General features: G+C 36.7%; 1 protein-coding gene across 1 annotated transcript in view; it reads right to left on the bottom strand.

Moving 5' to 3' along the window:
- Positions 1–23,665, bottom strand: part of OTOGL (otogelin like) — a 91,075-nt gene that overhangs the window by 43,846 nt on the left and 23,564 nt on the right. The window contains exons 17-25 of the mRNA XM_066318748.1: positions 23,351–23,528; positions 22,498–22,622; positions 20,684–20,893; positions 19,670–19,835; positions 18,550–18,624; positions 17,969–18,021; positions 17,131–17,293; positions 13,889–13,996; positions 12,770–12,908 (exon numbers count right to left, since the gene is read on the bottom strand). Of these exons, the coding sequence (XP_066174845.1) occupies positions 12,770–12,908; positions 13,889–13,996; positions 17,131–17,293; positions 17,969–18,021; positions 18,550–18,624; positions 19,670–19,835; positions 20,684–20,893; positions 22,498–22,622; positions 23,351–23,528 (1,217 nt within the window). The remainder of the gene's footprint in view (positions 1–12,769; positions 12,909–13,888; positions 13,997–17,130; positions 17,294–17,968; positions 18,022–18,549; positions 18,625–19,669; positions 19,836–20,683; positions 20,894–22,497; positions 22,623–23,350; positions 23,529–23,665) is intronic.

Here is a 23,665-nt window from a genome sequence, read left to right as displayed (position 1 = left end):
CTGAGGGAAACACACATGCACCCATGCTGAGGTTTTTACTCGAGCAAAGGAGATGAACTGTCTTTTCAGAGCTGCTAACACTACCACGAACAAAAACAAAGTCGAGTTATTCCTATTATTTCCTATTTTAATTTGCTTTCCTGATCATTTCTGTACCAATAGTTGCAAATCAACAAGCAGCCATAACTACAGAAATTACTTGAGAAAGATAATTCCGTAACATTAATACGAGCCAATAACAATGTTTCTGGTTGAATCTGGTTCAATTTTTGATTGAATTCAGTTCTACAGTCATCAGAAATCTGAAACAGACATGAAAAAAAAATCTTGGAAGTGGCAAGTAGCATCCAGTGACTAATTTAGTCTTATACGCGACACTTGGGTAGTACTGGGAACAAAAATGTTCTCTTCTTGCAAAACCTCTTCTTGGTTCCACCCTCCTCTGAACATAGTCTCTAAGACTATGATTAGATGAAACTAATTGCCGGTGCTAATGGGCATGGTGGTGCTAACGGGCATGGAAATGATAGCTCTCAGCATCTTCCCAGTCCTGGGAACTACACTTGGCTCCCAGGAATGCTCTTGAAGAGCTCCACGTGGCCACAACAGGGGGCACCCCTTGCCTTGGTTTCTGCCCACAGCATCTCTCCACAGAGCTTCACTCCCTCCTGTGGTCAATGTACCACTGCCTTGGTCAGTGTACCCCTGAAAGTTGCTGGCTACTTACTCCTAACTTCTTTCTGCCTGTCTCACATTTGTACCCTTATTTATTCTGCGCTCATCAGAATTCATGAATTAAAAAAAAAATAATAATCAGTAATTTTTCCTCATCAGTGAGAAATATAGCGTGCAGAAAACAGGCGCTATAGGAAGCAGTTTGTGTATTTTTTTCTTCATGAAATTCATAGTGTCCAAACTTTTTAAAGAGCGCTTTCAATCTAAAATCAAAAATAAACCCAACCCCCGATGATGGAAAATATTGAGGTATTTTTTTGCCACACAGAGAAGGTGCTACTATTTTGCTGCCCTTAGCCTACCACAGCCCACAAGACAGAGGATGCTGCTACCTGGCATAGAAAACACTCTATAGCAAGAGAGTGCTTGTGAATGCGATGAACACAAGTTGCGGGAGACTGCCTGCAAGCTCTGTGTTACCCTAATGCCAGGGCTTAGGAAACAGATGGCATTTGTCAGCAGTTAGCTTGGAAGACAAGAGTTACAGTGGGTAAAGTTATTCACCAACTGCTTAGTGGTAAGGGGGGGTAGGGAATCAGATCTCCATGATTTAGCAAGGGAGCTCAGTTTAAAAGTACCAAAAGCTTCAAGGTAAAGCAAAGTTCATCTATTCCATTCTGTTGTAAAGTTGTTTTAGGTTGCACTCAAAACAAAATTGGTCACTACCTTATTGGGAAATACACTTATGTTTTAATTAAACCAGGCCTGCTGCTGCTGGAGCGAGTACAATTATTCCCCTCCAAGTCCTATAACAGCCCGGAGCATTTTTTGATTTATTGGATGTGATGTGGTAAATTAAAAAGGAGACAATCTCATTAGTTTGGTAGATAGGATGCAAGCTGATACATTCTCTGCTGGCCAACTGAAAAGTGAGAAAGGGAGTTACCTCCCCAGCATGGCTCAGTGCAGAGAAGGACTTTGCTTTCAGTCTCTGGGTCTATTTGATGCCTAAGACATTGTGGGCTCATTTCATTGCACAGTTCATTCCTCTTCAGTTAGCTTAGTCTCAGCAAAAAGGGACACTCTGAGTTAATAGGGAAGCAATGCCTTCCCTGTAAGAAAAGAAATGAAGAGCTTGATTTTAAATAAGGATAGTTAAATCAGGCTAATTATCCCACAGTAAAAATACACCTTTTTTGGCAATGAAGACAAGTCCTTGAGGCAGCATCGGGTAGCTGTATTAGCTATGCTAATTGAAGCTGCTGCCTGTGCCCTCTGACAGTCCAGGCCAATCCCTTCAGCTGAACAGCATCAACATACTCAAGTCAGAAGTTTTTGTGTATGGTTGGGATTTGAGCCAAGAGCACAAACTGAGTTATATTTCAAGTTAACTCTGCAGAACAGAGAAGCCTGGAGCCAGGAAGTGTTTTGCTGACCAAAGCCAGAACAGGGAGTCCTGAAGACATGTGAAGCACTTCCTTACTTGTAAGACTGCATGATGGTGTTAAATTACTAGAAATTATGCAGGATGGATATGCAGAGAGACTGTGGTAGTGGTTTAGCAGAGTTATTAGTAAACCAGACATTTAAGAAAAAAGGGCTTTGCATTAAATCCTGAATTTTCTGTACTTTCTCATTTTCTAATTAAATCTTAGACCTAAACCCAAACATAAAAATATCATTATGGATTATATGTCTCCTACGGCTCTAAACTTTCACAAAATTATTTGCTTTACATACATAGTCTTGCCATTCTCTCCATATAGCTCAATAGATACCTTTCGAAGCCATACAGTACCAGACAAATTTGAACTTGAATGACGGCTCCTATCACAGTCTTCAAATTATTCTGTAGCTGCTGCACATGCAGTGTCTTCTTTCAATAAAGAGGAAATAAAGTGCAACTGTAACTTAGCACTTAACTACTACCAGTGCAAAAGAAAAGACTATTCAAATAAAGTGAGGATCATCTTCTGATGTTTGTATAAGACAGAGGTCTTAGGCAAATCTCAAGAGTTCTTAGGGAATGTGATGGTATAAATGATAATGATCGAGTTCCATCTCTCTAATCTTACTAAATCCACATAAATATGAAAACAAGCTTTTGTTGCTACCACTAGAAGAAATGTCTGAGCAGACACTAGGAGCAGGTCGAATGAATAACAAGGTGGTGGTTTTTTGGTTTTGTTTTTTTCTGCACAGCCTCTTTCCAAGGCAGAGTCACTCTTTACCTTTTTAGGTAAAATGCACCCAGCAGGGGATGTACTACAGTTCATCATGTGAAGCCTACTTACGCTGACAGAAACTAGAAATAAAATGGTTTTCCCACTGCAAGAGTATCTTCCCACGTAAATTACCATATGCAGCCTGTTCCAACTTAATATCAGTTTCTTTGTGATAACATGGAGTTGCCAAGCAACAGAAAAGACAGAGTCACAGCTCTGGGCAGTCAGTCAAAAGCTCATTGTCAGCCCCACTTCTCAGGACATTCTTTTTCTAGACTTCCCTGCACTTTTTTCCATATTTCTTCCTGGTCAAAAAAGCAAAGCACTGCTTCCCTTTTTCTGGTTTGGTCTTGGTTTTGTTGGGGTTTTTTTAGCAGTGCTTGGGAATGCTAGAGTTTATTTTTGTTAGAAACTTTCTATTTCAATATCCTGTTAGAAATTTTCTGTCCCTTTTAACCAATAACAATGCTGTGTTACGTGTTTACATTCATCAAAATGCAGCCTGGGAGAAGACAATTTAATTGGCCGTATTCATATCTTTGAAAGTTTCATTAAAATCTCTGTAATGTTCAGTGTAAAGACTCATTCTTTTCCATTCTCAATACCCTGATTTACCCATTACTTTTGGCTTTTTCCCTACAAAATTGCAAACTAGGGGGGTCATAAAGGCATATAAGGATATCCTGGGAGTGGGATAGAGATAGTAGAGATAGATTAGGCCTAACTTCCTGTTCCTTCAATGATGTTTCAAATGTCTTCATATATAGCCACAAAAAGAAGTGCAAGAAGCTCTAAAAATATTGAAAAAAATATAAAATATTTAAAAAGTAGAATTTGCTTTCTCTTTCCTGCATATTTTCAGAGTGATTCCTTAGCTCTGTTCAGATCTAATATTTCAGGAGATTTTATGGAAACTCAGAATTAGTTTGGTTGTGGTTTATTGACTCTGAGTTTCTTCTGAAGGAACTTAACATTTGAAACTATTACTTCTAGTGAGCTTGATCTAGGAGAAATAAAACATTTTAGCCCAGATTTAATGAGCATTTGGGTAGAAATATATAAGTTATTTTGAAGAGCAGACAAATGCCTTGGCAACTAACTTGTTCTTGCTCTATTAGTTTCATGTGCCATTTTACTATGGACTCGATCTCCAGATAATCAGTGAAAAACACATTAATTATGGAAAACTCTTTTTAATTTACACTAAGAAGCATCTCTTATTGAAACACTTCATTCGTTTTGCTGGTGCACTAATTTCTTCTGCACCTTTCCAGAGTTATATATACAGTCCACATAACTTTATTATATCCTTGTTTTTGTATTCTGTACTAATTTGTATCAGCAAATGTTCTTCCCCCACAACTATTAAAACAATGGAGCAATATTGCTTGGAGTCGACAGATGGCACTGAAACATACTGTCTTCGTTTGGGAAGAAATCCACATGAAAGTTGGGGAAAAATATTATGGGAAAGATAGTGGGTGATCCTCTTACACGAGAGAGAAAAGAGAGGAAAGGAATAATAATAGCACTTTTTTCCCCACCAATGTTATGTATTTTTATACAACTATTGAAATAAAAAGAACAAAAGAAAAAAAAACAACATTTAGGAACTAAGAAGCTGAGAGCTAAATTGCTTACACAAATGCACATTAATTTTCTTTTCCTTCACATCTTCTACATGGCTGCAGATTATTTACACTCAAAATATGGCAAAGAAGCTTGCAGTACACTTGTAAGATACAAGATATTTCTACCTTTGAAGCTGAGCAGAAATGGAGGAGAGCAACGACTGAGTAAATTCACTGATTGATGAATTCAAGAGGAGTGAGATTATTCCAGCTACTGATTTATCCTCAAACAACTTCCAGATATTTGCTAATGCATCTATGACCACTCTTTCCTATTTCTTTAAAAGTGACTTCTGAAAAGGATATATCTCAGGCAGAATAAATTCTCAAAACTCCAGAAAGTTGCATGACAAATATGTGTATGTATGTACATGTACAAGCAACAGGAAAAGCATATAATTATATAATATTTTCTTTATACATTGGGGTTTTTTCCTAGCAGATTGTACTGCAATATTGAGCTGTTGGGTGTTATGAAGGTTTTTCAACAATAAAATCAAAATACTTTCTTAAAATCTATTAATAATGAAAATACGTGCCAGTAAATATTTTACTTTATCTACTTAAAATAGAACCTTGTTCTAACTCAATGTTTCTTAATTTTGAAAACACTAGACAGAGATCACTGAATTGATTTTCCTTTTTATGTATTTTAAGAGAATTATAGCAAAAGGTTTAAGAAAAAAATCATTTAAAGCAAATTTTCTTTTGTTTCATTGACTTAATTTTGCCTGCCTGTGTACCAGATGTAGCTTTTGCACAGGTCATATTACTGCAATCCCTGTCTAATTAAAAATGAGACCTTCTTCAGAGAGAAGATTTGGCAACATTTGAATATTTGTTTCCAAGAGTCACATTCTGTAATATGAATTATTCTGAATTACAAATCAGCAGCACAGTTGGTGGTGTTAGTTTTAGTATCTAAGCATGTATTTATATGTATTTACTGAGAACTGTTAGTGTTGTTTTATTAATAAGTGCATGATAAGTATTAATATTATATTGTTGGTTGTAATGATAAAGTGCAACAGGAAAAATAAAGGACAAGAGCTCCAGCAAATGATTGCAGAACCTAGAAAGCTGAAACTTGCACAAAGCTTTTATGTTTTTCAATATAAAAAATATGCTGTGTGTTCCTTTACACTGCTGAAAATTAGTTTCTACATATTCAAAAAAATCCCAAAACTCTCATGTCTTGACCTAAATCAGAATAAATTTAATTCACAGTTCTCATTGTTCACCAGCACCCAGAGTCAGAGGCCACCAACTAAGTAGCACCTGCAGGTGACTGGCCTGAGTGTCCCACCCCTTCAAACACAGAGAAGGGCTGGGTGTCACTGCTGCACACAGCTCTGAAACAGCAGCACATTCTGCTGGGTTTTGCCCATCTTTTACCATCAACAGTCCACAAAGCTCTACCCACCAGAGGCCCTCAAACTCAAACAGCCATTCTTACAGTGAACTGCCTTTTCAGGCAACCATGAGTAAAACATTCTGGAGTCAGTATAGCCAACAGGCTTTTGGATGATGAACAGTAACCCAAAATTAGAAATACAAGGCAAAAGGTCACTAAATAAGAAAGTCCTCAGAAAGGAAATCCAACTTCTGAATCACACTATGCACACATCACCTCCAAATTGCCATTCTCATCATAAGAACTTTTTCCCCAAGCCTTTCCTGGAAGCCTTCCATGCTAATCTGCACAAATTGAAAGAAATCTTTCCTTTGTTGAAGAATAAAAGTGACTCGTTCACTGCATAATTTAATGGTCTGGAGAATCAGGTGGTGGAGGCAGAAAGGATTGTAGAGGTAATTGAGTCTGAAATCATTGATCTGAAGAAAATGGAACCAGAGCATAAATCCATTGCCAACTGTAATCAGATCTTTTGCTCACAGAAGGAATAGAACAAATAGAAAAACAGGTACAGCTGAAGACAGAATGGAAAGGGATGTCCCCCAGAGGGAGCTTGCTATTGACCCTTACAGGACTTCGTGAGACCCAGAAAAAAAAAGGGCATCCAGAAAGGTTTTCTCTGAAGTCATGGGACTGATGAAAAGCAAAGTGTTGGTATTCTTTGCAAGTAGAGCAGGGCAAGCTATTCACAGAAACAGTATTTTCACTGAAATGCAGTCTCTTTCTTTTTTGGATACAAATTTTCCCACAACACATCATTATTTCTGCACAGTTAACCTATGCTATAAATTGACAAGAGTCATAGGTAGAAATATTTTGGTAAATCAGTTACTCGTGAAATTACATGCTGGAATGTAGTTTGAAGATTAGATATTGTTAATTAAAATTTAAAGGCACTCTGGTTGAAACCCCATGTACAGTTTTATTCCCTGACAAAATGAAACTTACTTTTAGAGTCTGGTGTCCAATTTGTAATTTCAAATTCAATATTATTTACTTTCCCATTAAAATGTCCAGAATCTATTAAAAGAAACTATTTGTTTTAACTATGAATAATCAGCTTGACAATGTGGATTAACCATGAACCTGCAGCTTTACTCCTCTATATGGTGACTGACAGCAGGAAGAATGTATTTATTTTACAAATAGTCTATGAGAGAGACCATGCCAAATATTTAATTCTACAGATTTGCAAATTTCATGGATGTACAGTCTGGCTACCTGGCACAAATAATGTTGAAAAAGAAATGCAGAAAAAAATTACAGGGAAAAATTACAGGCAGAATAGGATAAATCCTACTTCTGACTCTTCCAATGTGTCAAATGAGCAATCAAAAAATTGTTGCTGTGTGATTGCTCCAGCTTATTCCCAGTCATCGTCTAAAAAATATTACCACTCAAGAGAAATATATCAGCAAATAATGGCTTCAAGATTATCAGTACATCAAACAACCTCTGTATTAAGCACTCTAATAAAAGTATGATTTACTAAGAGCTTTAAACTTGCTTCAGGTTACACAAGAAGGGGATTGCAAGAAAAGAGTTGCCTGGCTATATTCCCCCAGAGCAGTCCACGTATCTAGCTCTGGGGACTGCTCAGACACAGGAGAACCATCTGGAACACTACAGTGGTGGTTCCTGAGACGATGCATGTTTTGCTAAATGAACTTAACAAATGGGCTCTTATGTAATGTCTGCTGAGCCAAAAGAGTTACATCTGCACTTCTAATTGACATAATGGTTTGATTATTTGATCAAATGGCTCAAAATGGTTGTTGCTTTCATAATCCTCCAACTTTGGCTTTAAAAGAGTTTTCATGATTGCATCAAAAAAGCTCAAAAAGGTGACTTTAAAATGTTCAAACCCCCAATGGCAGGTGAAAATAAGTGAAATTATTTTTAACAAATACTTTGAAATCCTTGACAACCTAAGGTTAGTAGAAATACTTCTACTAAGGGGGGGGTTGGGGTGTTTTTAAAAAGGCAGATGAGCACTGCAGCAGAGCTCCCTCTCATTTGAGCGATTCTAATGGGTAGTTTATCACTCTGGACTCCTGCTTGAAATCTGCCCTAAAGCAGAGAAAAATATTTTTTTTTCTGAGAAATGCTACTAATAATTTTGGGGGGAATATTTTTTTCTGAGAAAAATTTTCTCCTGTTTCACAGAAGAGAACATGTCTGAGGGGCTCCAAGTGCACTGACCCTAAAAGTCTTAATAAAAATGCTGAGCTGCAGGACAACCACCACAGAAATAAAAAGGACCAATACATGTCATAGAAAGACATCAATTTTACCATAAAAGAAGTCTATGAAACAGGTAAGTGGAAGAAACAAACAGCAACTAGTAAAAAAGTTTGCCAGAATAATAATCCCATTTCTTGGAGGAAAAGACGTAGCATCATCAAAGATAGTAAGACAATAAGCAAGAATATGGAAGAAAAAAAAAATATTTAAGTATTTTCAAGTAATAAACTGTTTGACTTCAAATTTACAATTCATATTTAGATTAGCAAAATGAAATGTTTACATGCTCTACACTGATAAACTAGTTGGTCCGTTATAATTTTTTTTAACCTTCAAAGTAACAGATTTTAAAATGTTAAAAATAAATATTGATGTCTTCTCTGTGAAAGTCATTTATAGGGACTTTACATCTCAGTGTGTAATTAAGTCCTAATTCCTTGATAAAAGTGAAGTTACCATTTCATGAGACTTTACTGCCCTAATATTCTTAACTGCTGATCTAAATATTTTCTGGTGTTTTCTGCCCAATGGACAAATCTGTTGAACCAGTTATAAAGAGCTTTTTCATACACTTACAGTCACCTTAAACAAAAAGGCCTGACAGGAGACACTGATGTTGAAAACAAGTAAGTTTCATAATTGGCTGAAAGCTTATACTTGATTTTTCTCCCACAAGAGCACAAGGGCTCCTTATTAAAAAACATAATAAAGGTAAAGGATGAGTTCTTTGTTTGGTACAGTGGAATATGATGACAAATTAAAGAGTTGTTCAAACAGATCAGATTTAGGAAGGCCAACAGCCAAATCAAACAGTGAAGGCTGGTAGCATGGATGGGAACAGCACATTACCATGCCTCTGGGGATGATGGATTTGGATTATAATTCTTGCACTCAGTTCTATATCTGGGAAGAGCTCATATGCCAACAAACTGATTGTAGCTATAACTTCCCTTATTGCCCTGCTACAGGACCTTTAGGGCACTTCTGTCAGTAGAAACAAAGCAGTCCACTGCTTACAGGAAAAAGATTAAAGGATAAAAGATAAAAGATAAAAGGAAAAGGACAAACTTATTATAGTTTTGCATATACGATACTACAACCACTTTAGCTGCTTCAGTATCAGGAGTCTGGTGAGCATTTCATGTTATCCATAAAAACCAGCCTTGCAACAGCAGAGCAAACTAGCTTTAAATCAATGGAATGTGTATCAGCAGCTGTGAAATCTACAATTTGTGGTACCTTACAGACAGGAAACTTGAAGCACACAACACACACCCAACTGGCAGGGGGTTTGAACTAGAAGACCTTTAAATATCCCTTCCAACTCAAATCATTCCATGATTGTGTGAAAAAAAAAAATTGTTTTGTAAAACAAGTAGCCTGGTTTAGATGCTACTGCCATGGATAGCTGTGCCTGCAAGGATGTTAGGCAAGGAATTAAAATTTTGCATTTGCATGTAAACTTTTCCACCTTTCATCTGGCTGTTTGGATAACAGGCTAAAAGAGACAGGACTCTCTTCCATATCTTCTCAACAAATAGTAGCTCAAGGTAGACTCATACTACTTGGATACTACTATTTAAAATGTCACAATATAGGGGAAGAGGATTATACAGAGAGAGACGCATGGAAACCTCTGCTCTAGGAACAAAAAAAATACTTCAAACAAGAGCAGCCTTATCATGTCTGCATATATAATGCAGGTTAACCACATCAGGGTGTGGTACAAATGTAGTGTAGTTGTGTACATGCAAATAAAAACATATGTGATTATAACTCAGGCTGCCAATATGAAGATATCCATGACATGTGTTTCATTTCTTTTTCTCACTTAAAATTCCATTTCCACATAATAGTAGCTAATTTAGTGCCTAACTTCATGGTAATGTAGTTACAGGGTTTTTTTTTCTTTTCATTGGTTTTCATTTGTTCATTGTCGAATTTCCTCTTTTATTTTATTATGCAGTGTTTCCTGCCATAAGATCTCCTGAAGCTTTCGTTTCAGATGTTCAGACTCAACTTTTATCATCAGAATACTCTACCCCAATCCTCACATCACTTTTTCAAAACTGTTTCTGATGCTGAGTGCAGGTCTCAGCTTGGATCCCTGTGGGATTTTACCAGGATTTCTCCCTTCCAAGAAAAAAAAATGGCCATTTATTCCTGTGTTTTAACCTTTGACATGTAATTAGTTCAGCAGAGGGCAACAAAGATGATGAAGGGACTGCAGCATCTCTCTGGAGCATGCCTATTACAAGGAAAGCTGGGCCTCTTCAGCCTCCAGAAGAGATCACAGAGGGGACACCATCAAAATTTACAAATATCTAAGAGAGTGTGTCAAGAGGATGGAACCAGGCTCTTCTCAGCCAAGCAACAGGACAGGACGCAATGGGCATAAAGAGATGTGCAGGAAGTCCTGCGTAATATGAGGAAGAACATCTTTACTGTGTAGGTAACTGAGCACTGGAACAGATTGCCCAGAGAGGGTGTGGAGATAATGAAGAACTGTCAGGACAAAATCCTGTACCAGGATTACCCTCCCTAAACAGGGAGGTTGGACGAGATGACCCACTGTAGTCCATTCCAACTTGACCCATTCTATGACTTGGCAAATTTGTGTCTCAAAGATTACTCATTCTCATCCTGTATGAGAGTAGTTTCTAAAAAATGTTTTTTGAAATCTTTCTCCAAAAGGTCTTTGAGCTAAAATACACACATGTTAACTTGATTATGCTAATTCATATATTTACTGCTTTCACAGAATAACTCAGAAGACTCATCATGCATTAATTTCTTCTATTAAAACAAACAAACAAAAAAGGGGTGGTTCAACTCTTCCCCCATTGCAATTTTTCTTTACTAAAATTTCTATTAAGTTCCTTCATATATAAATCATACATATTGCTCTGTTCTTGTCAAATTCAGCCATTATGTCCTTTTAAAATATTTGGTTATCCTGCCATCTTCCATTCCTCTGATTCCAGGGTTGCACATCACATAGCTCATCAGTTCTGTGTTTTAGTTCCCTCAAAACTCTGGGGCATCTGCCATAAAATCCCATCCTTTGTTTCTTTTTCTTTTTTTTCTCCCCCTTAAAAATTCTCTAAACATTTCCCAGTCAAAAATCAGCCCCGATACATCTTCTGTTCCAGATGTAATTATGCAGTGCCTAATATGTACTAAAGAGTCCTTCAAGATAGGTCATGAAAGCTTTCCATATACTAAAGAAAGAAAAATTGTGAACAAATTAGGCTATACTTTCTCACATTAGCTGAGTATGGGGAAAAAAATTCAGTTTGAAAAAAAGTCAGAGAAGTCTGAAAGGCAGATCTGTGTAGGTCGCATTGTCATCATTTAAAGAATTGTCCACTGGCAGTGTGCCATGTGTCTCAATTATTCAGCTGCCAACTCAATTCTTAGATGCCAAATGCTCCCCAAGGTTTGCTTCCAGATAGGTTCTTTCTTACACAGTGGAGTGACAGGTGATATTTGATTGTAAAAGCCAAACATTCCAGTATCATACTAAAGTTTGAAAAAGGACCATAGATTTGTCTTACAAACCTCTCTGAATGAATGGCACAAGAATTTAGAAATGACAACCTACCTTTCCACATCATCATACAGGCAACATGATTTTATAGCTTTTATTTTTTGCATCTTAAAGGAGGAAGGCTTGTACAAAGGTTCATATAGCTCTAAGAGTTAGAGCTCTTTTATCATAATTGATACATTCCAGGAATTTCCTATGAGGTACGATTATCTTTTTCAAATCTCTTTTTTTTCTTTTTAAACACACACAAAAAATCTGAAACAAATGTATTTTATTTCACAGCTGTGAATACTCTACTAAAGCATACTTGAAATAAACTATTCGCCAAAGTCTTTGTTGAGAAACTATGCTTTATTCTCAAGGTTAGACAGCCAGGAAAATGAGGATTCTTCTAAATGTATTATTGTAACTGTGAACACAGGCACCTAAAATAGCAACAATTATAATAAACAATAGTGGTTTTAGTAATAGACTATATTTTTAAATGTCAGTAATGGTATTTTTAAACAAAAAGCTAGCTATATGCTCTAAATGTGTGTGATGAGAAACATTAGCAGCCAGACAACCTCAATGAATGATTTCACTGCTGAATTATGAAATCATTGTGTTTGATATTATTATGCACATACAATTCAGATCTGATGCAGATCATGTTCAACAAGAATTCCAAGCAGCCTGAACTCATCACTAACCCCAGGACAAGCAGGGTTTATAGATAATTATTAAATAAATCTACGCATTATACCTAGTTATAACAGTTTCTATAGTGTTATTCTTGGCTTATTGTCACAAAAGCATGGTTAAGGTAAAACAGAAAGCACTGATTTTTTTCTCTAAACCATAGAGACATGCAAGAACACACCTATGTATCAATTTCAAACAGATGAGCACAAAATAGTCATGTACAGGTTCTTCTTTCACATCTGTTCTACAACTGTTTTCCTAATGTTTGTTTCTATAGATCGACTCCTGATGTTCAAAATACTTGTTTTCTCACAGACACAAGGAAACACATGACCAATCCTCTTACCTTTAGCAGATAAGTCTGGCAGTCACTGACATAATCATACTCCAGTCCATCAAAGGTGTAATAATGTCGGTCTCCATAAATGGTGCAGACAGCAGGGCAGGGGTAACTGGTGCAGTTGAAGACTCCTCTCCGACAAACACTGCAAGGAAAACCAATCAAATCAGTATCTCCTCATAGTGGCAGCCATTTAGTGTATATTTTCAAGAAAATGCTTTCTTGTGTTCTTTATTTCAAATCACACTGAAATTCATGAATGGAATAAAATTCTCAGACCTTGAAATAGAGAGCTGTACTGTGAACTGCTTCTGAAGATACTTGTAATGCCATGGCAAGAAAGTGTTGAGCATTTTGTCATCAGCCCATATGTAAAATAAAATGCATTAAAAATAAATGCAAAATCTCAGACTTTTCAGGGCTTATGCAAATATTTCCATCACTGCCTCTGGTATAGAGAAGGCACAGAGCCACAACATGCTAGTTTGTAAGGCATCAGTAGCCTATTTTTTCTAAATTTTGATTTATGCAAATTTTCAAAGGAAAATACCTCCACTTGCTACCTGTAAAATTTCAAGGTATCAGAGAAATATGCAATGAGTTTAAGAAATTAATGCTGATATTTTGCAAGATTACTTTCTTGTCAGCTACATTCAGTGGCTTACATAAATTTGTATGAAAGTAGTACTGGTGTCCTCTATTTTTGCTTGTGCAAGTGTAAATCCTCAGTTGATTTGCCAGTGCAGTTCTTAACTGATTAAAAGCTGCCATGCCAATTTTTTTTTATTATTAAATATACACTTAACCAAATATAGATATTTTGGCTAGAAAATTAATATATCTCTCTTTTTCTCCTTGGTTGTCTTTCATTATATTCTATTCTGCAAAATGCCACGTATCTTCATTCTGGAGACTAACAAATATGTGTGGAATTAAGGATTTGTTCTTGACTGCTTTTTAACTTGGAATCTATCAGTAAGCCTAATAAAAGATATATCCTGTAACTATCTATAAACAAGCATATATATTTTTGATTTTCAAAGTACTCAACACATTTTCAGTATCAGTTTCTATCAGTTTTGGGTCTAGATCCAGATAATTTGAAAGTATGCAAAATGAACTTACCAGGTGTAACACGGAGTAGCTATCACTTCTCCTGACAGAAATTCTCTGTCTTTCCAGGTGCATGGACAACTGTCAGGAATATAACATTTCCCTCTGTGCTCAGCCATCCTTCAGAATAAAAGAATTATTAAGATGAAAGGGTAAATCCAAAAGAAGATCAAGGTAACTGAATGTGTAGTGTATTGTTGAAATGTCACCAAGGGCAATCACTCTTCCATCCAGCCAAGGACAATTGTTTCATCAGCAAAAGCTGTCCAGATTAAGTGATCTCCACAGTGCAAAGCTGGAGACCTCACCAGGCTCACAGCTGCAGCTCTCCTTCTCTCTAGTAAGGGGTATGTTGGTGTGGGCTGCAGTTCCCATGCAGGAGTGTATGCAGTGTAGGTATACCTCTCTGAAAACTCCAGAGCATCTGGGTACCATGGGAGCTGCTGAGGCTGTGGCCAGACTGCCCTTCCCTCTCTGCTGCTCTCTTGTCCTGCTGTGCCAGAAAAGCAGCTGGACTGGAGTGCCTGCTCCTCCACACAGACAGCACCTGTCCTATTCTGAGTGCAGAACAGTTACCTGCCCTATGGCACCTGCTGCACAGTTCATGAAGAGCAGTGGTGGAGGTTACTTGCCTATACAAGGAAAGCTGAAACAACTAACAAGGTTAAAACAAAACAGGCATCTAATGCAAAAAGTGTCAAATTTAATTAGATCAATAAGTGACCAAGATATATGGTCAACCACAAGTTTGCTATCTCATTTCCACCTATTTAGCAATTTTAACTTCCTTAACAAAAATGTTACTGACAGTCCCAGTGCAATTTAGGAGAGCAATTCCTGGAGTTGTCATGCAACACAGCGCTCAAAGTACGCTCTAGAGATTGTTTCGCTGGCAGTTTCACTTTCTTCACCCTATTACTATTTCCTTAAACAGAAATCAGCTCTAAGTAGTCAAGAGTCTAAGTAGTCAGTCAAGTGTTCAGAAAATTCCTTAAGGATAGGAAAACACCAGAACAGATGTCTTGGGAAGGTAATTAGTCTCTGTCAATAGAAGCTAAATGTCTCCCAAGAATAACATCGGTATTGCTCGTACTGCCTAAAGGCAGGAGATTAACTTAGACCCATGAAGTCCCTTTCCACAAAACTCTGTGCTTCTGCAACACAGTTCAGCCTCATATCTCCAGCTGGTGTAAGGGTGACTTTCAGTGTATCTTTGGGTGATGAATTTACTGTCATTCTCAGCTCATTTCCTCATGAAAATTTGGGCTGTTATATTATTCAAATTCTAAAGTATATCAGAGACTCATGATGCTTCTAATTCTTTGTTACCTCTTCAACTACTGACTAAAAGAACAACAAGCTGTTGTGCAAGAACTTTAACAATAGAAAATGTAAACTGTTTTTGCCTTAGGAAGACCATTTTTTGCATACTAGAGTCCATTGTTTCATGGTTTTCCAAAGTTTCAATACCACGCACAAACTGCTCTAATTTACAAGCACCATAAATACCCAGGATACTAGAATAAGGTGACAGTCTGCAGCAGAATTCAGGATTCCACTCCAGAATCTTAGGTCATCCAGTTAAACAATGGGTAATGATATAAATAAGGTGGGAAAGGAGAATCAAAGGGAAGAACAGTAACTCAGGAGAATTTAAAAAACTACATTACAGTAAAACATCTCACAAGAAGTTTTTAATGACTTGTCCACTTAGATTTAATAGTAGAAGATATATGTTTAACATTTTCTTGCATAAAGAAGAAACTTTTTAAACTAATTTTTAAGATAGTACAGTTGGCCCTTTCCTAGTTAAAAGCCATACTCGGTTTTTGGAACCATGAGGCTGAAATGCATAATTAAGTACAATTTAACAATAAGCACATTACTAAATGCACTAAGTGTTATACACTTACTTTTCAACTTAATAGCAAAAAAGAGTGTTTATTCTCTTATGTAATAAGAATAATTCATGTGTTTTACTCTATTATTTGACAGAAACTTAGGACTTTGCTAGTCTGTACTTCTGTTATAGTTATACTTCAGAAAATAATCAAATAATATTCATTTTGAAATGGTATGACTGAGACCAAGGCTGTAGCTCTGTAAGGCTGTAGCTCTGTTTTTTAACTTTTATTTCAGTTTCTTCAAATTTTCAAATAAACTTTCAATACTGCTAGTCAATACTGCTAGTTTAATTTCATGCAAATATCACAGTGATGTTTCAGTTATTACTAGTTCAGTACTCTTACAGTGCTAAAAATAATTGTTTATTCCCATAACACTAATGGACCTGAAAGCTAAGTTCTCAGTGGAGGCAGAGATTTTAGAGGACTATAGAATACCAGACAAGAACTAGTGAAATCTTAAATACCTATTTAAGGTATTTAAAATCCTGAAATCTGTACCTTAACCAGTGCTTAGTCATCTATGAACATCACAAGGTGCTGGAAGCGGAATGGTGACAGTCTCATTTGTACTCTGGTCTGTGCACTACTGATATACTGTCAGGAGAACACTGGCCACACATAGTGAAATAAAATGGAAAGTTGAAGGAAAAAAGGGAGCACTCGACCTGAGATAAGAGACAATTACAGCAATTTGCACAGTATATCTGACTCCTCAATCTGAAAATGCACACAGGAGGTGTCAGGAGATGGAATGGTGATTGATCCTGATGTAGATTACAATAAAAGTTTTTAGATTTTATACTGGATGCCAAGCTCAGCAGACTGTTTCTGGGCACCAAATACAAACACATGAGCTGAGAAAACAAAAACAAGGACAGAGAGAATGAAGGGAAATAAGGCAGAAACCAGTCCATATCCCTGCCCCATGCTGGGCATCAACATTGTAAGCCTGAGTAGAAATTTAGGTGGGACAGACTTGGGCAGCAAAAAACAGGAACACAAATGGTTTACATCAAAATTTTTGTCATGTTTTTCATGTTTGCTTTTACATTCAAATAAACATTCATATACATATTTGAATATTTTACATTCAAATATACTGTGCAAGTGGTAGAAGTCATGTCCTGTCCAGACAATTCCAAATACCAGCCAATTGGAATGGCAGTAAGCTGGATATCTGATGGTCTTTTAGCTGTTACTGTGCATCTGTGGCAATTTATAGAACAATAGTTTCAAAATTAGAAGTGTGATACCACTGGAATTTAAAAAGCAAAAATAAATTTGCAGAGTTGAACTGTGGAAAATATGCATTTGGCTTGTGCTCCAGGTTGTTCCATCAAAGCTTACCCAGGGGGGCAAATGCAGCCACTTGCACAGGGTGGTGAGGGGACACAGGAGAAATTCATGGCAAGGTTTGCACAAGAGATCCCACAATTCACACCCGCTGCTGGTAACCCAGGCACAGGAGATCTGCAGTCATAGTAGATTTTTCCTTCAGGGCATATGTGAACTTCAAATACAAAATTAAGGTTAAATAAGATCAACTGTTCTTTTACATTGAAGGTTTTCTCTCTGTTTTTGTTGACAATCTATTTATTTGGACACAAAGGGAGATTACATTACAGTTCGTATAAGACTGCAATAGGAATAACAGTCTATAACATAATCTTTATTACAGACATATAAAATTAATATATGGTGTTCTAATGTAAAAACCCAATAATACCAAGCATCTGGATGTATGCATCTTGGATCTCACACACAGTCCATTCTAAATGACAGAACCATTATACCTTAGGCAGAAAAAACCCTTAGAAGTGGCCTAACTTTCAAGGTACTTCTAAATCCACTAGAAATGCATAAAAAATTTTCTTTCTAGAAATCAAGATCTTAAAGCTTCCTAGGGAGCCTAATTATAGGTATTCCCATGAGAACACATTGACTTAGATGTCACATGCAATTATTTATTTCTTTTAATTTCCCAAGTGACTGAGTAGTACAATTTGTGCTACAGAAAAAAAGGGGGAAAAACCCCAAGACTATTTGTACTCCTAACCTCCGATTTTAACTGTTGTGATATAAAGTATCCCATAAGTTAAATACATATGAGGAGGAAAACAAATTACTATTCAATATCAAATCCTCTATTTGTGCAACTTTTATATAGGACAAGACTGTAAATTACCTATGTTTTCTGTAGTGGCTTCAATACATTTCACTGTTCCATTCAAACATTGACTAGAAAAGAAAAGGAAACCCATGTTAATTCAATAGAAAAATGTTTTGTTGCCACCATGTTAAAAAAGGTTAAACAATTCAACCTAATTTAAACAACAGAAATTAGGATGAGAAAGAGGATTAAAATCCAAAAGCTTGAGTTCTGCTCAATATTCTGTTGATATTTTCTAATTCCTGATCTGTAGAGAGGTCTGAAATCCATCCTGTATGTACGATGTAATTTCCTAGCTTCCATTGAAATAAAAAAAGCTGAATGTGTCAACCCCTGTGAGAATGGAGAGCCAAGTGATTTAGGATGCAGGCAGTATAACACAAAAACTTATCCACCATGGCTTACAGAATTTTCCAGATATTTTGTTAAAATAATCAGGAACATAGTCCAATTTATACTAGGCTCCCTTTTACTAAGTGTGCAAAAAAAAAATTTGATACAATAAACTTTCAATCTACGTGAGAAAAATTCTCAAACCACTTAAAGGAGAATACAAACTGATAAATGAAAGATAAAACTCTTGCACTCAAACCTACCAGGAGCCTGTTGGTGTAGGAAGGATTTCTCCAGGCTGGAGGGGTTTGCCTTTGTAATGACAATGACAGCCAGATCTGTTAAAAGAAGAGTCTTGCATTTAGGTAGAAAAGCAAGATGAAATGGGATTTAAGGACCCTCTCTTTATTGAGCTATTATGATATGCAGGTCTCATCATAACATTAACTTATCTCATTAACTCAATTGTTATATGTTCAACATTCTTTGAAAGATAAAAACTTAAAGATGACACTCAGACTGTACTGAAGTCAGTGCCAAAACTCATATCATCTTCAACAAAGCCAGGATCAATCTCTGTACTTTTTATTTGCTGTTTCTGTGCATTATTGTAATAGAAAAGACTTTTTCTTCTCAGTTATGGAAGTTCCCATTCAAAGCATTGTCAAAATCCTGCGATAGAGCAATTATCATAGCAAAATCCATTAAGTCTGTGATAACAGCCAGATGGGTTAGAAATAGCCACAGAATTACCTAGAAACCATGAAAAAATATGTGAATAAGAGATTTGCTCACACTTTTGAATAGTTTAAAAAAGTCTTTATCCCTACAGTATGAACTTTATTGATCTTTTCAAAATATATGTTGGAATGAATAGAAATAACTCTGTAACTACCCATCGTGGTAAGCCATAAAATGTTGAGTGTGCAATAGACAAAAAGTATTTTCTCTCATTTCCTCCCATTTAACTGAAAAGCTTTGCATTGTGACATTAAAAAAATGACACTTCTAGCCATTCTTCCCTCACTACCCTTTACTTCATGGATTGTTGCTTTATAGATTCCTTCTCAGTTTTTTTTTCCAAGTGCTAAAAACAAGGTTTTCACATGAAAATGCTGTCCCATGAATTAAAAAAGCTTCATTACCCTTCTCTAAAGCAGTTGGATACCTCTGCTCTAAAGTGAAGCAGATGTATGTACACACAGTAAGAGATGAGGTCTCACTCACTATTGATTACTAAGACAGAACATTAAATCTTCACATATTGTTTGTTATCTTCTCTAGGAAGTCTAGATCTTTAGAGAAAAAGCAGAAAAGCTACTTTAAATCTTGCTGGAAAGAGAAAAATATGCCCAAAATATATTCTAATTTTTTATTACTTACATTGATACACAGAAGTTGACTGACTCTTCAAAGTACTTCCCATCAGGACAATTACATCCTTCTGCACAGTCATCAGCACAGATATTTGCCATAGAAAGTGAAGCACAGGAACGTTTACAAAAAGAGGAGCAATGATGATAAAGCATACCACTGTGACACATCACAGCTGGAGGCAAGAGAGGGAGAAAGAAGGGAGAACAGCATACTCTTAAAATGTGAAAAATAGAAAACAAGGCAGTGTATCATGGAAGTTCAAAAAAATCAAAGCAAAGTGGTCTCTTGTTGCACTGGGTTTAGTTGAAAAGCATGAGAAAAATATTCTGATTTACCATATTTTTAAGTTAGAAATATTTAGATTAAGGTGGGTTTGTGTTAAAATAATTCTTTGATGGAATCATCTGTTTTGTGAACAGTATCTCTCTATTCTTTCCATATGTTAAACTGGCCATCCATCTAGTAATTCAGGCTTCCAAGAGAGAAGAATGGTCCAGCTAAGGCTGAGGCACTTCTACATGGCTTAGAAAGAGAAATACAGGAGTTGAACCTCAATAACCCTTGTAGGTCCCTTTCAACTCACAGTACTTTTAAGATTCTTGAAATGCTTTGCTTTAAATCATTACTGTATCCTACTTGTCCAATCATTGCTCTGCCCCCCCTAGGGAGCTCCTGCCAACCCAGCTTGCCTTCCCTTAGGGAATGGATCAACTCCTGTCACTCCCTGACTACTTTATCCTAATAGGGGCGTCCATACCACTTACAACTTCAAAGAAAGAATTCCATTTCTCTCTGTGGCCAATAGAAAGAGCAGACACTCCTTGTGAAGTAGCTCAGGGGCCCCAACTCAGATGTCTAATGTAAAGGCTCTTATCATTCACCCCCAGTACATCATTAAAACATGGCACAATTCTAGTTGCCAGGAAAAAGAAGCAAATACATCCCCTGTATTTGGTGGAGTGAATGAAATTTGCAAAGTTTTACACATTTCTAAAAGATATTCCATTATGGAAATGTTACCACAGTGAGAAACATGAGATCTGAAGTCAATGACGACGCCGTGCTTGCCGCAGACATAAGCATAGTGTGCCAAAGCGTTGCACAAGCAGCTGCTCCCACACTTGCATGCGTCGAAGCGGCAGAGCTGATGGTACAGCCCTGGGCTGATGTAGGCATGGCAGGGAGCAAAAACGTCTTGGTTGATGATATCACAGTGAGAGGCATACCCAGCTAAGAGAGGGTGACATTGTTTTAGCCAGATCCATTTAAATGTAACAGTTAGTCAAATTAATAGCACAGAATATTGAAATCAAACATAGCTAGCTGCACAATAAACAGTTGCATACAATGTCTTTCTGTAAAATTCTGTAGTTTAAAATTGATAGTACAAGCAACTCCCTTAAGCAAACTCTACTTAAGATAAAAATAAATATACTAAAAGAGTTATGCCTTCCTCTTATGGCACAGGAAATTTAAATGCCAAAATAATATATTTCAAAAGAATCGTTAAAAGAGTCCCCCAAAGCTTGGAATATGGTTTTCCTGCTTGACATTCATTTAGGTTTAATATCAATAATGGTCATGTACTTCCTGACATGTGGTCTCAGGAAGTATTACAAAGCAGAGCTGGGGACATGCAAATCACAAGCAGGCCATACACCTTCTAGCAGCAACAAACCCTCCTTCAGCCCCTGAAGCAGACCAGCGCCATAAGAAGTGGAATAGCTAAGGAACACTGTGATGTGGATTCTATTTAAGACACTTCAGCTGCTAAAAGAATGCACATCCTCTTCAACCTCCACGTACATTTCCACGTACACACATTGACAGAAGGATTTCACATTTTATGGACTCTCTCAGTAAACTAGATTCGAGGACTGAACTTAACTCAGTTGAAAATTAACCTGACAAAATAAGCAACCAACCAAACAAACTTTTTTTTTTTTTAGTTTAGTTTAATCAGGTCAATATCATCCTCAGACAGAAAAGATGCCTGTGCTTGTAGCATGGTGTGGATCACTTCACTCCCCACTGCTTTTTCACAGTGATTATTAGAGGATCATAGGGAAATTCGGGCTGGAAATGACCCTCAGAAAGTCATATTCACCCTCCTGCTCTAAGCAGCTCACATTTATGTGAAACTCTGCCTTCACTGTTCTTGCACAGAACTGAGGATGAGGCATGAGAACAGCTGATCTGGCTGAGACATCTGGCTGTCTTTAGAAGACAGACAGCAAGGAAGGCATAAAAACTCCTAGAATGCTGCACATTGTTAGAGGGTTTTTGTTATTCTAAGCTTGCTTCAACAGCCTTTAAATATGGATAAATCCCACATCCTTAGTGAGATTTGATGTCTGAATTATTAAAAATATTAGACTACATTCTGTCAGATTTGGCAACTGCAGTCTACCTATTGTCTTCATTAATTGAAAAGAACAGCAACGAAAAAGGAGACAGTGAAAGTTCAACACAAACCATAGGCATGCCAACCAGCCAAAACTAAATCTTTGCTCAGGAATTTGAACAAATTCAAGGCTCGCATTTGTCTGCATCCGTTTTTGTCAGAGAACATAGATGGAGGATAAAGGAATTTTTAATGCAATAAGCATGGATAAGCCGGACACAGGACTTTTGATCTCAACACTCTTTCACTTTTACACAAGTACTTTCTTTAACAAGGGCAGGGCGGGGCAGGGCAGGGCAGGGCAGGGAAGAGCAGGGAAGGGAACATCTGAAGCTGAAATTCATGTATGTGTAACTTTTTCACAGAGAAAAGAAATATGGTCCCATAATAATAAATACAGCTCAGTCCAGACTCCCTTGAGAAAACATACCATTTTGCTGATTAACGTTGCAGGGATCAACCACAGGAATATTGATAGGCACGGAGCAAGCTGAGGAAACCTTCCACGCATTGGCATGAAGTTGTGGGGTCCCTTCTATCATCCCTGCTGGGGATCTGAAAAAGAAAATATCAGCACTGCAAGCAGTCTGCTGACCTTAGGGTCTACATGGGTGAAGATTCAAGTTCATTAAAAAGGCATAGATGCATAGTCACATTGAACAGTCAATGTGCCAAAAGAATTTCCATCTCTGGGCATGTGGGCATGTGAAACTTCTTCCTCAATATTTTATTCATGTGAAAATATTCCTATACTCCAAGTCTGTTGCACAAACAAGTTTTGTGACATTATAGCTTGAGGAAGTTTGGAAGAAATAAGGTTAAAAAGTAAGGAAAGTGTGCCGCTCTAATTAAAATATTCCTGTGGTTCAGAATTACATTTTTTTACATTTAAACTTGGAGGGGGGGTGGAATCAAGCAGTAGTAAATGTCAGCCATGTGAGGATGATACAAGTATTTTCACTCTTTTTTCAGTGATCATATATTTGCTCTGAAGGTAAAGGACCAACAAGAAAGAGGAAAGTTCATTCAAATAGTATCATCAACTAGTAACTTCTACAAATAATATGGTAGTTTTCTATAACTACTTAGCAAAATATCTTAGAATGCCAAATTTTTGACTTTCATATTTATAAAAGTGACTACCATTTTAGTTAAGACATTTTATATTGGTTAGTTTAATAAAGTTTGAGCATGTTAATGAAACTAAATAATCAGATGATTGCATTCAACAAAACTTCTCAATTGTTATTAAACATTATATAAATGTACAATGTGCAACTTACAGAAAATCATCTCTTAAATTTCCATTGAACGTTCCACATAGTCCTAATGTTCTTCTCTTCCACCTGACATCAACTTGAACATAGATCCTCTCTCCATCTTTAGCAAACAGTATCTTCAAACCAAAACTAGTTTTCAGTTGAACAAAGAAAGAAGATATATTCTGAATTTCAATAGCCCCTGAACATAGCAAAAGAAGAAGAAAAACAAAATCACTGCAACCCAGCTTCCAGATTGTATTGGTTCACCCATTAAACAAAACAAAACAAAACATAACAAATTTGAAAACTCAGAAATAAAATTAAAAATTATGCACC

The sequence above is a fragment of the Sylvia atricapilla genome, chromosome 5 (assembly GCF_009819655.1).
Source record: "Sylvia atricapilla isolate bSylAtr1 chromosome 5, bSylAtr1.pri, whole genome shotgun sequence".
Taxonomy (NCBI): domain Eukaryota; kingdom Metazoa; phylum Chordata; class Aves; order Passeriformes; family Sylviidae; genus Sylvia; species Sylvia atricapilla.
Note: the sequence above shows the minus strand (reverse complement) of the source record. Positions and strands in the feature narration are given on the sequence as shown.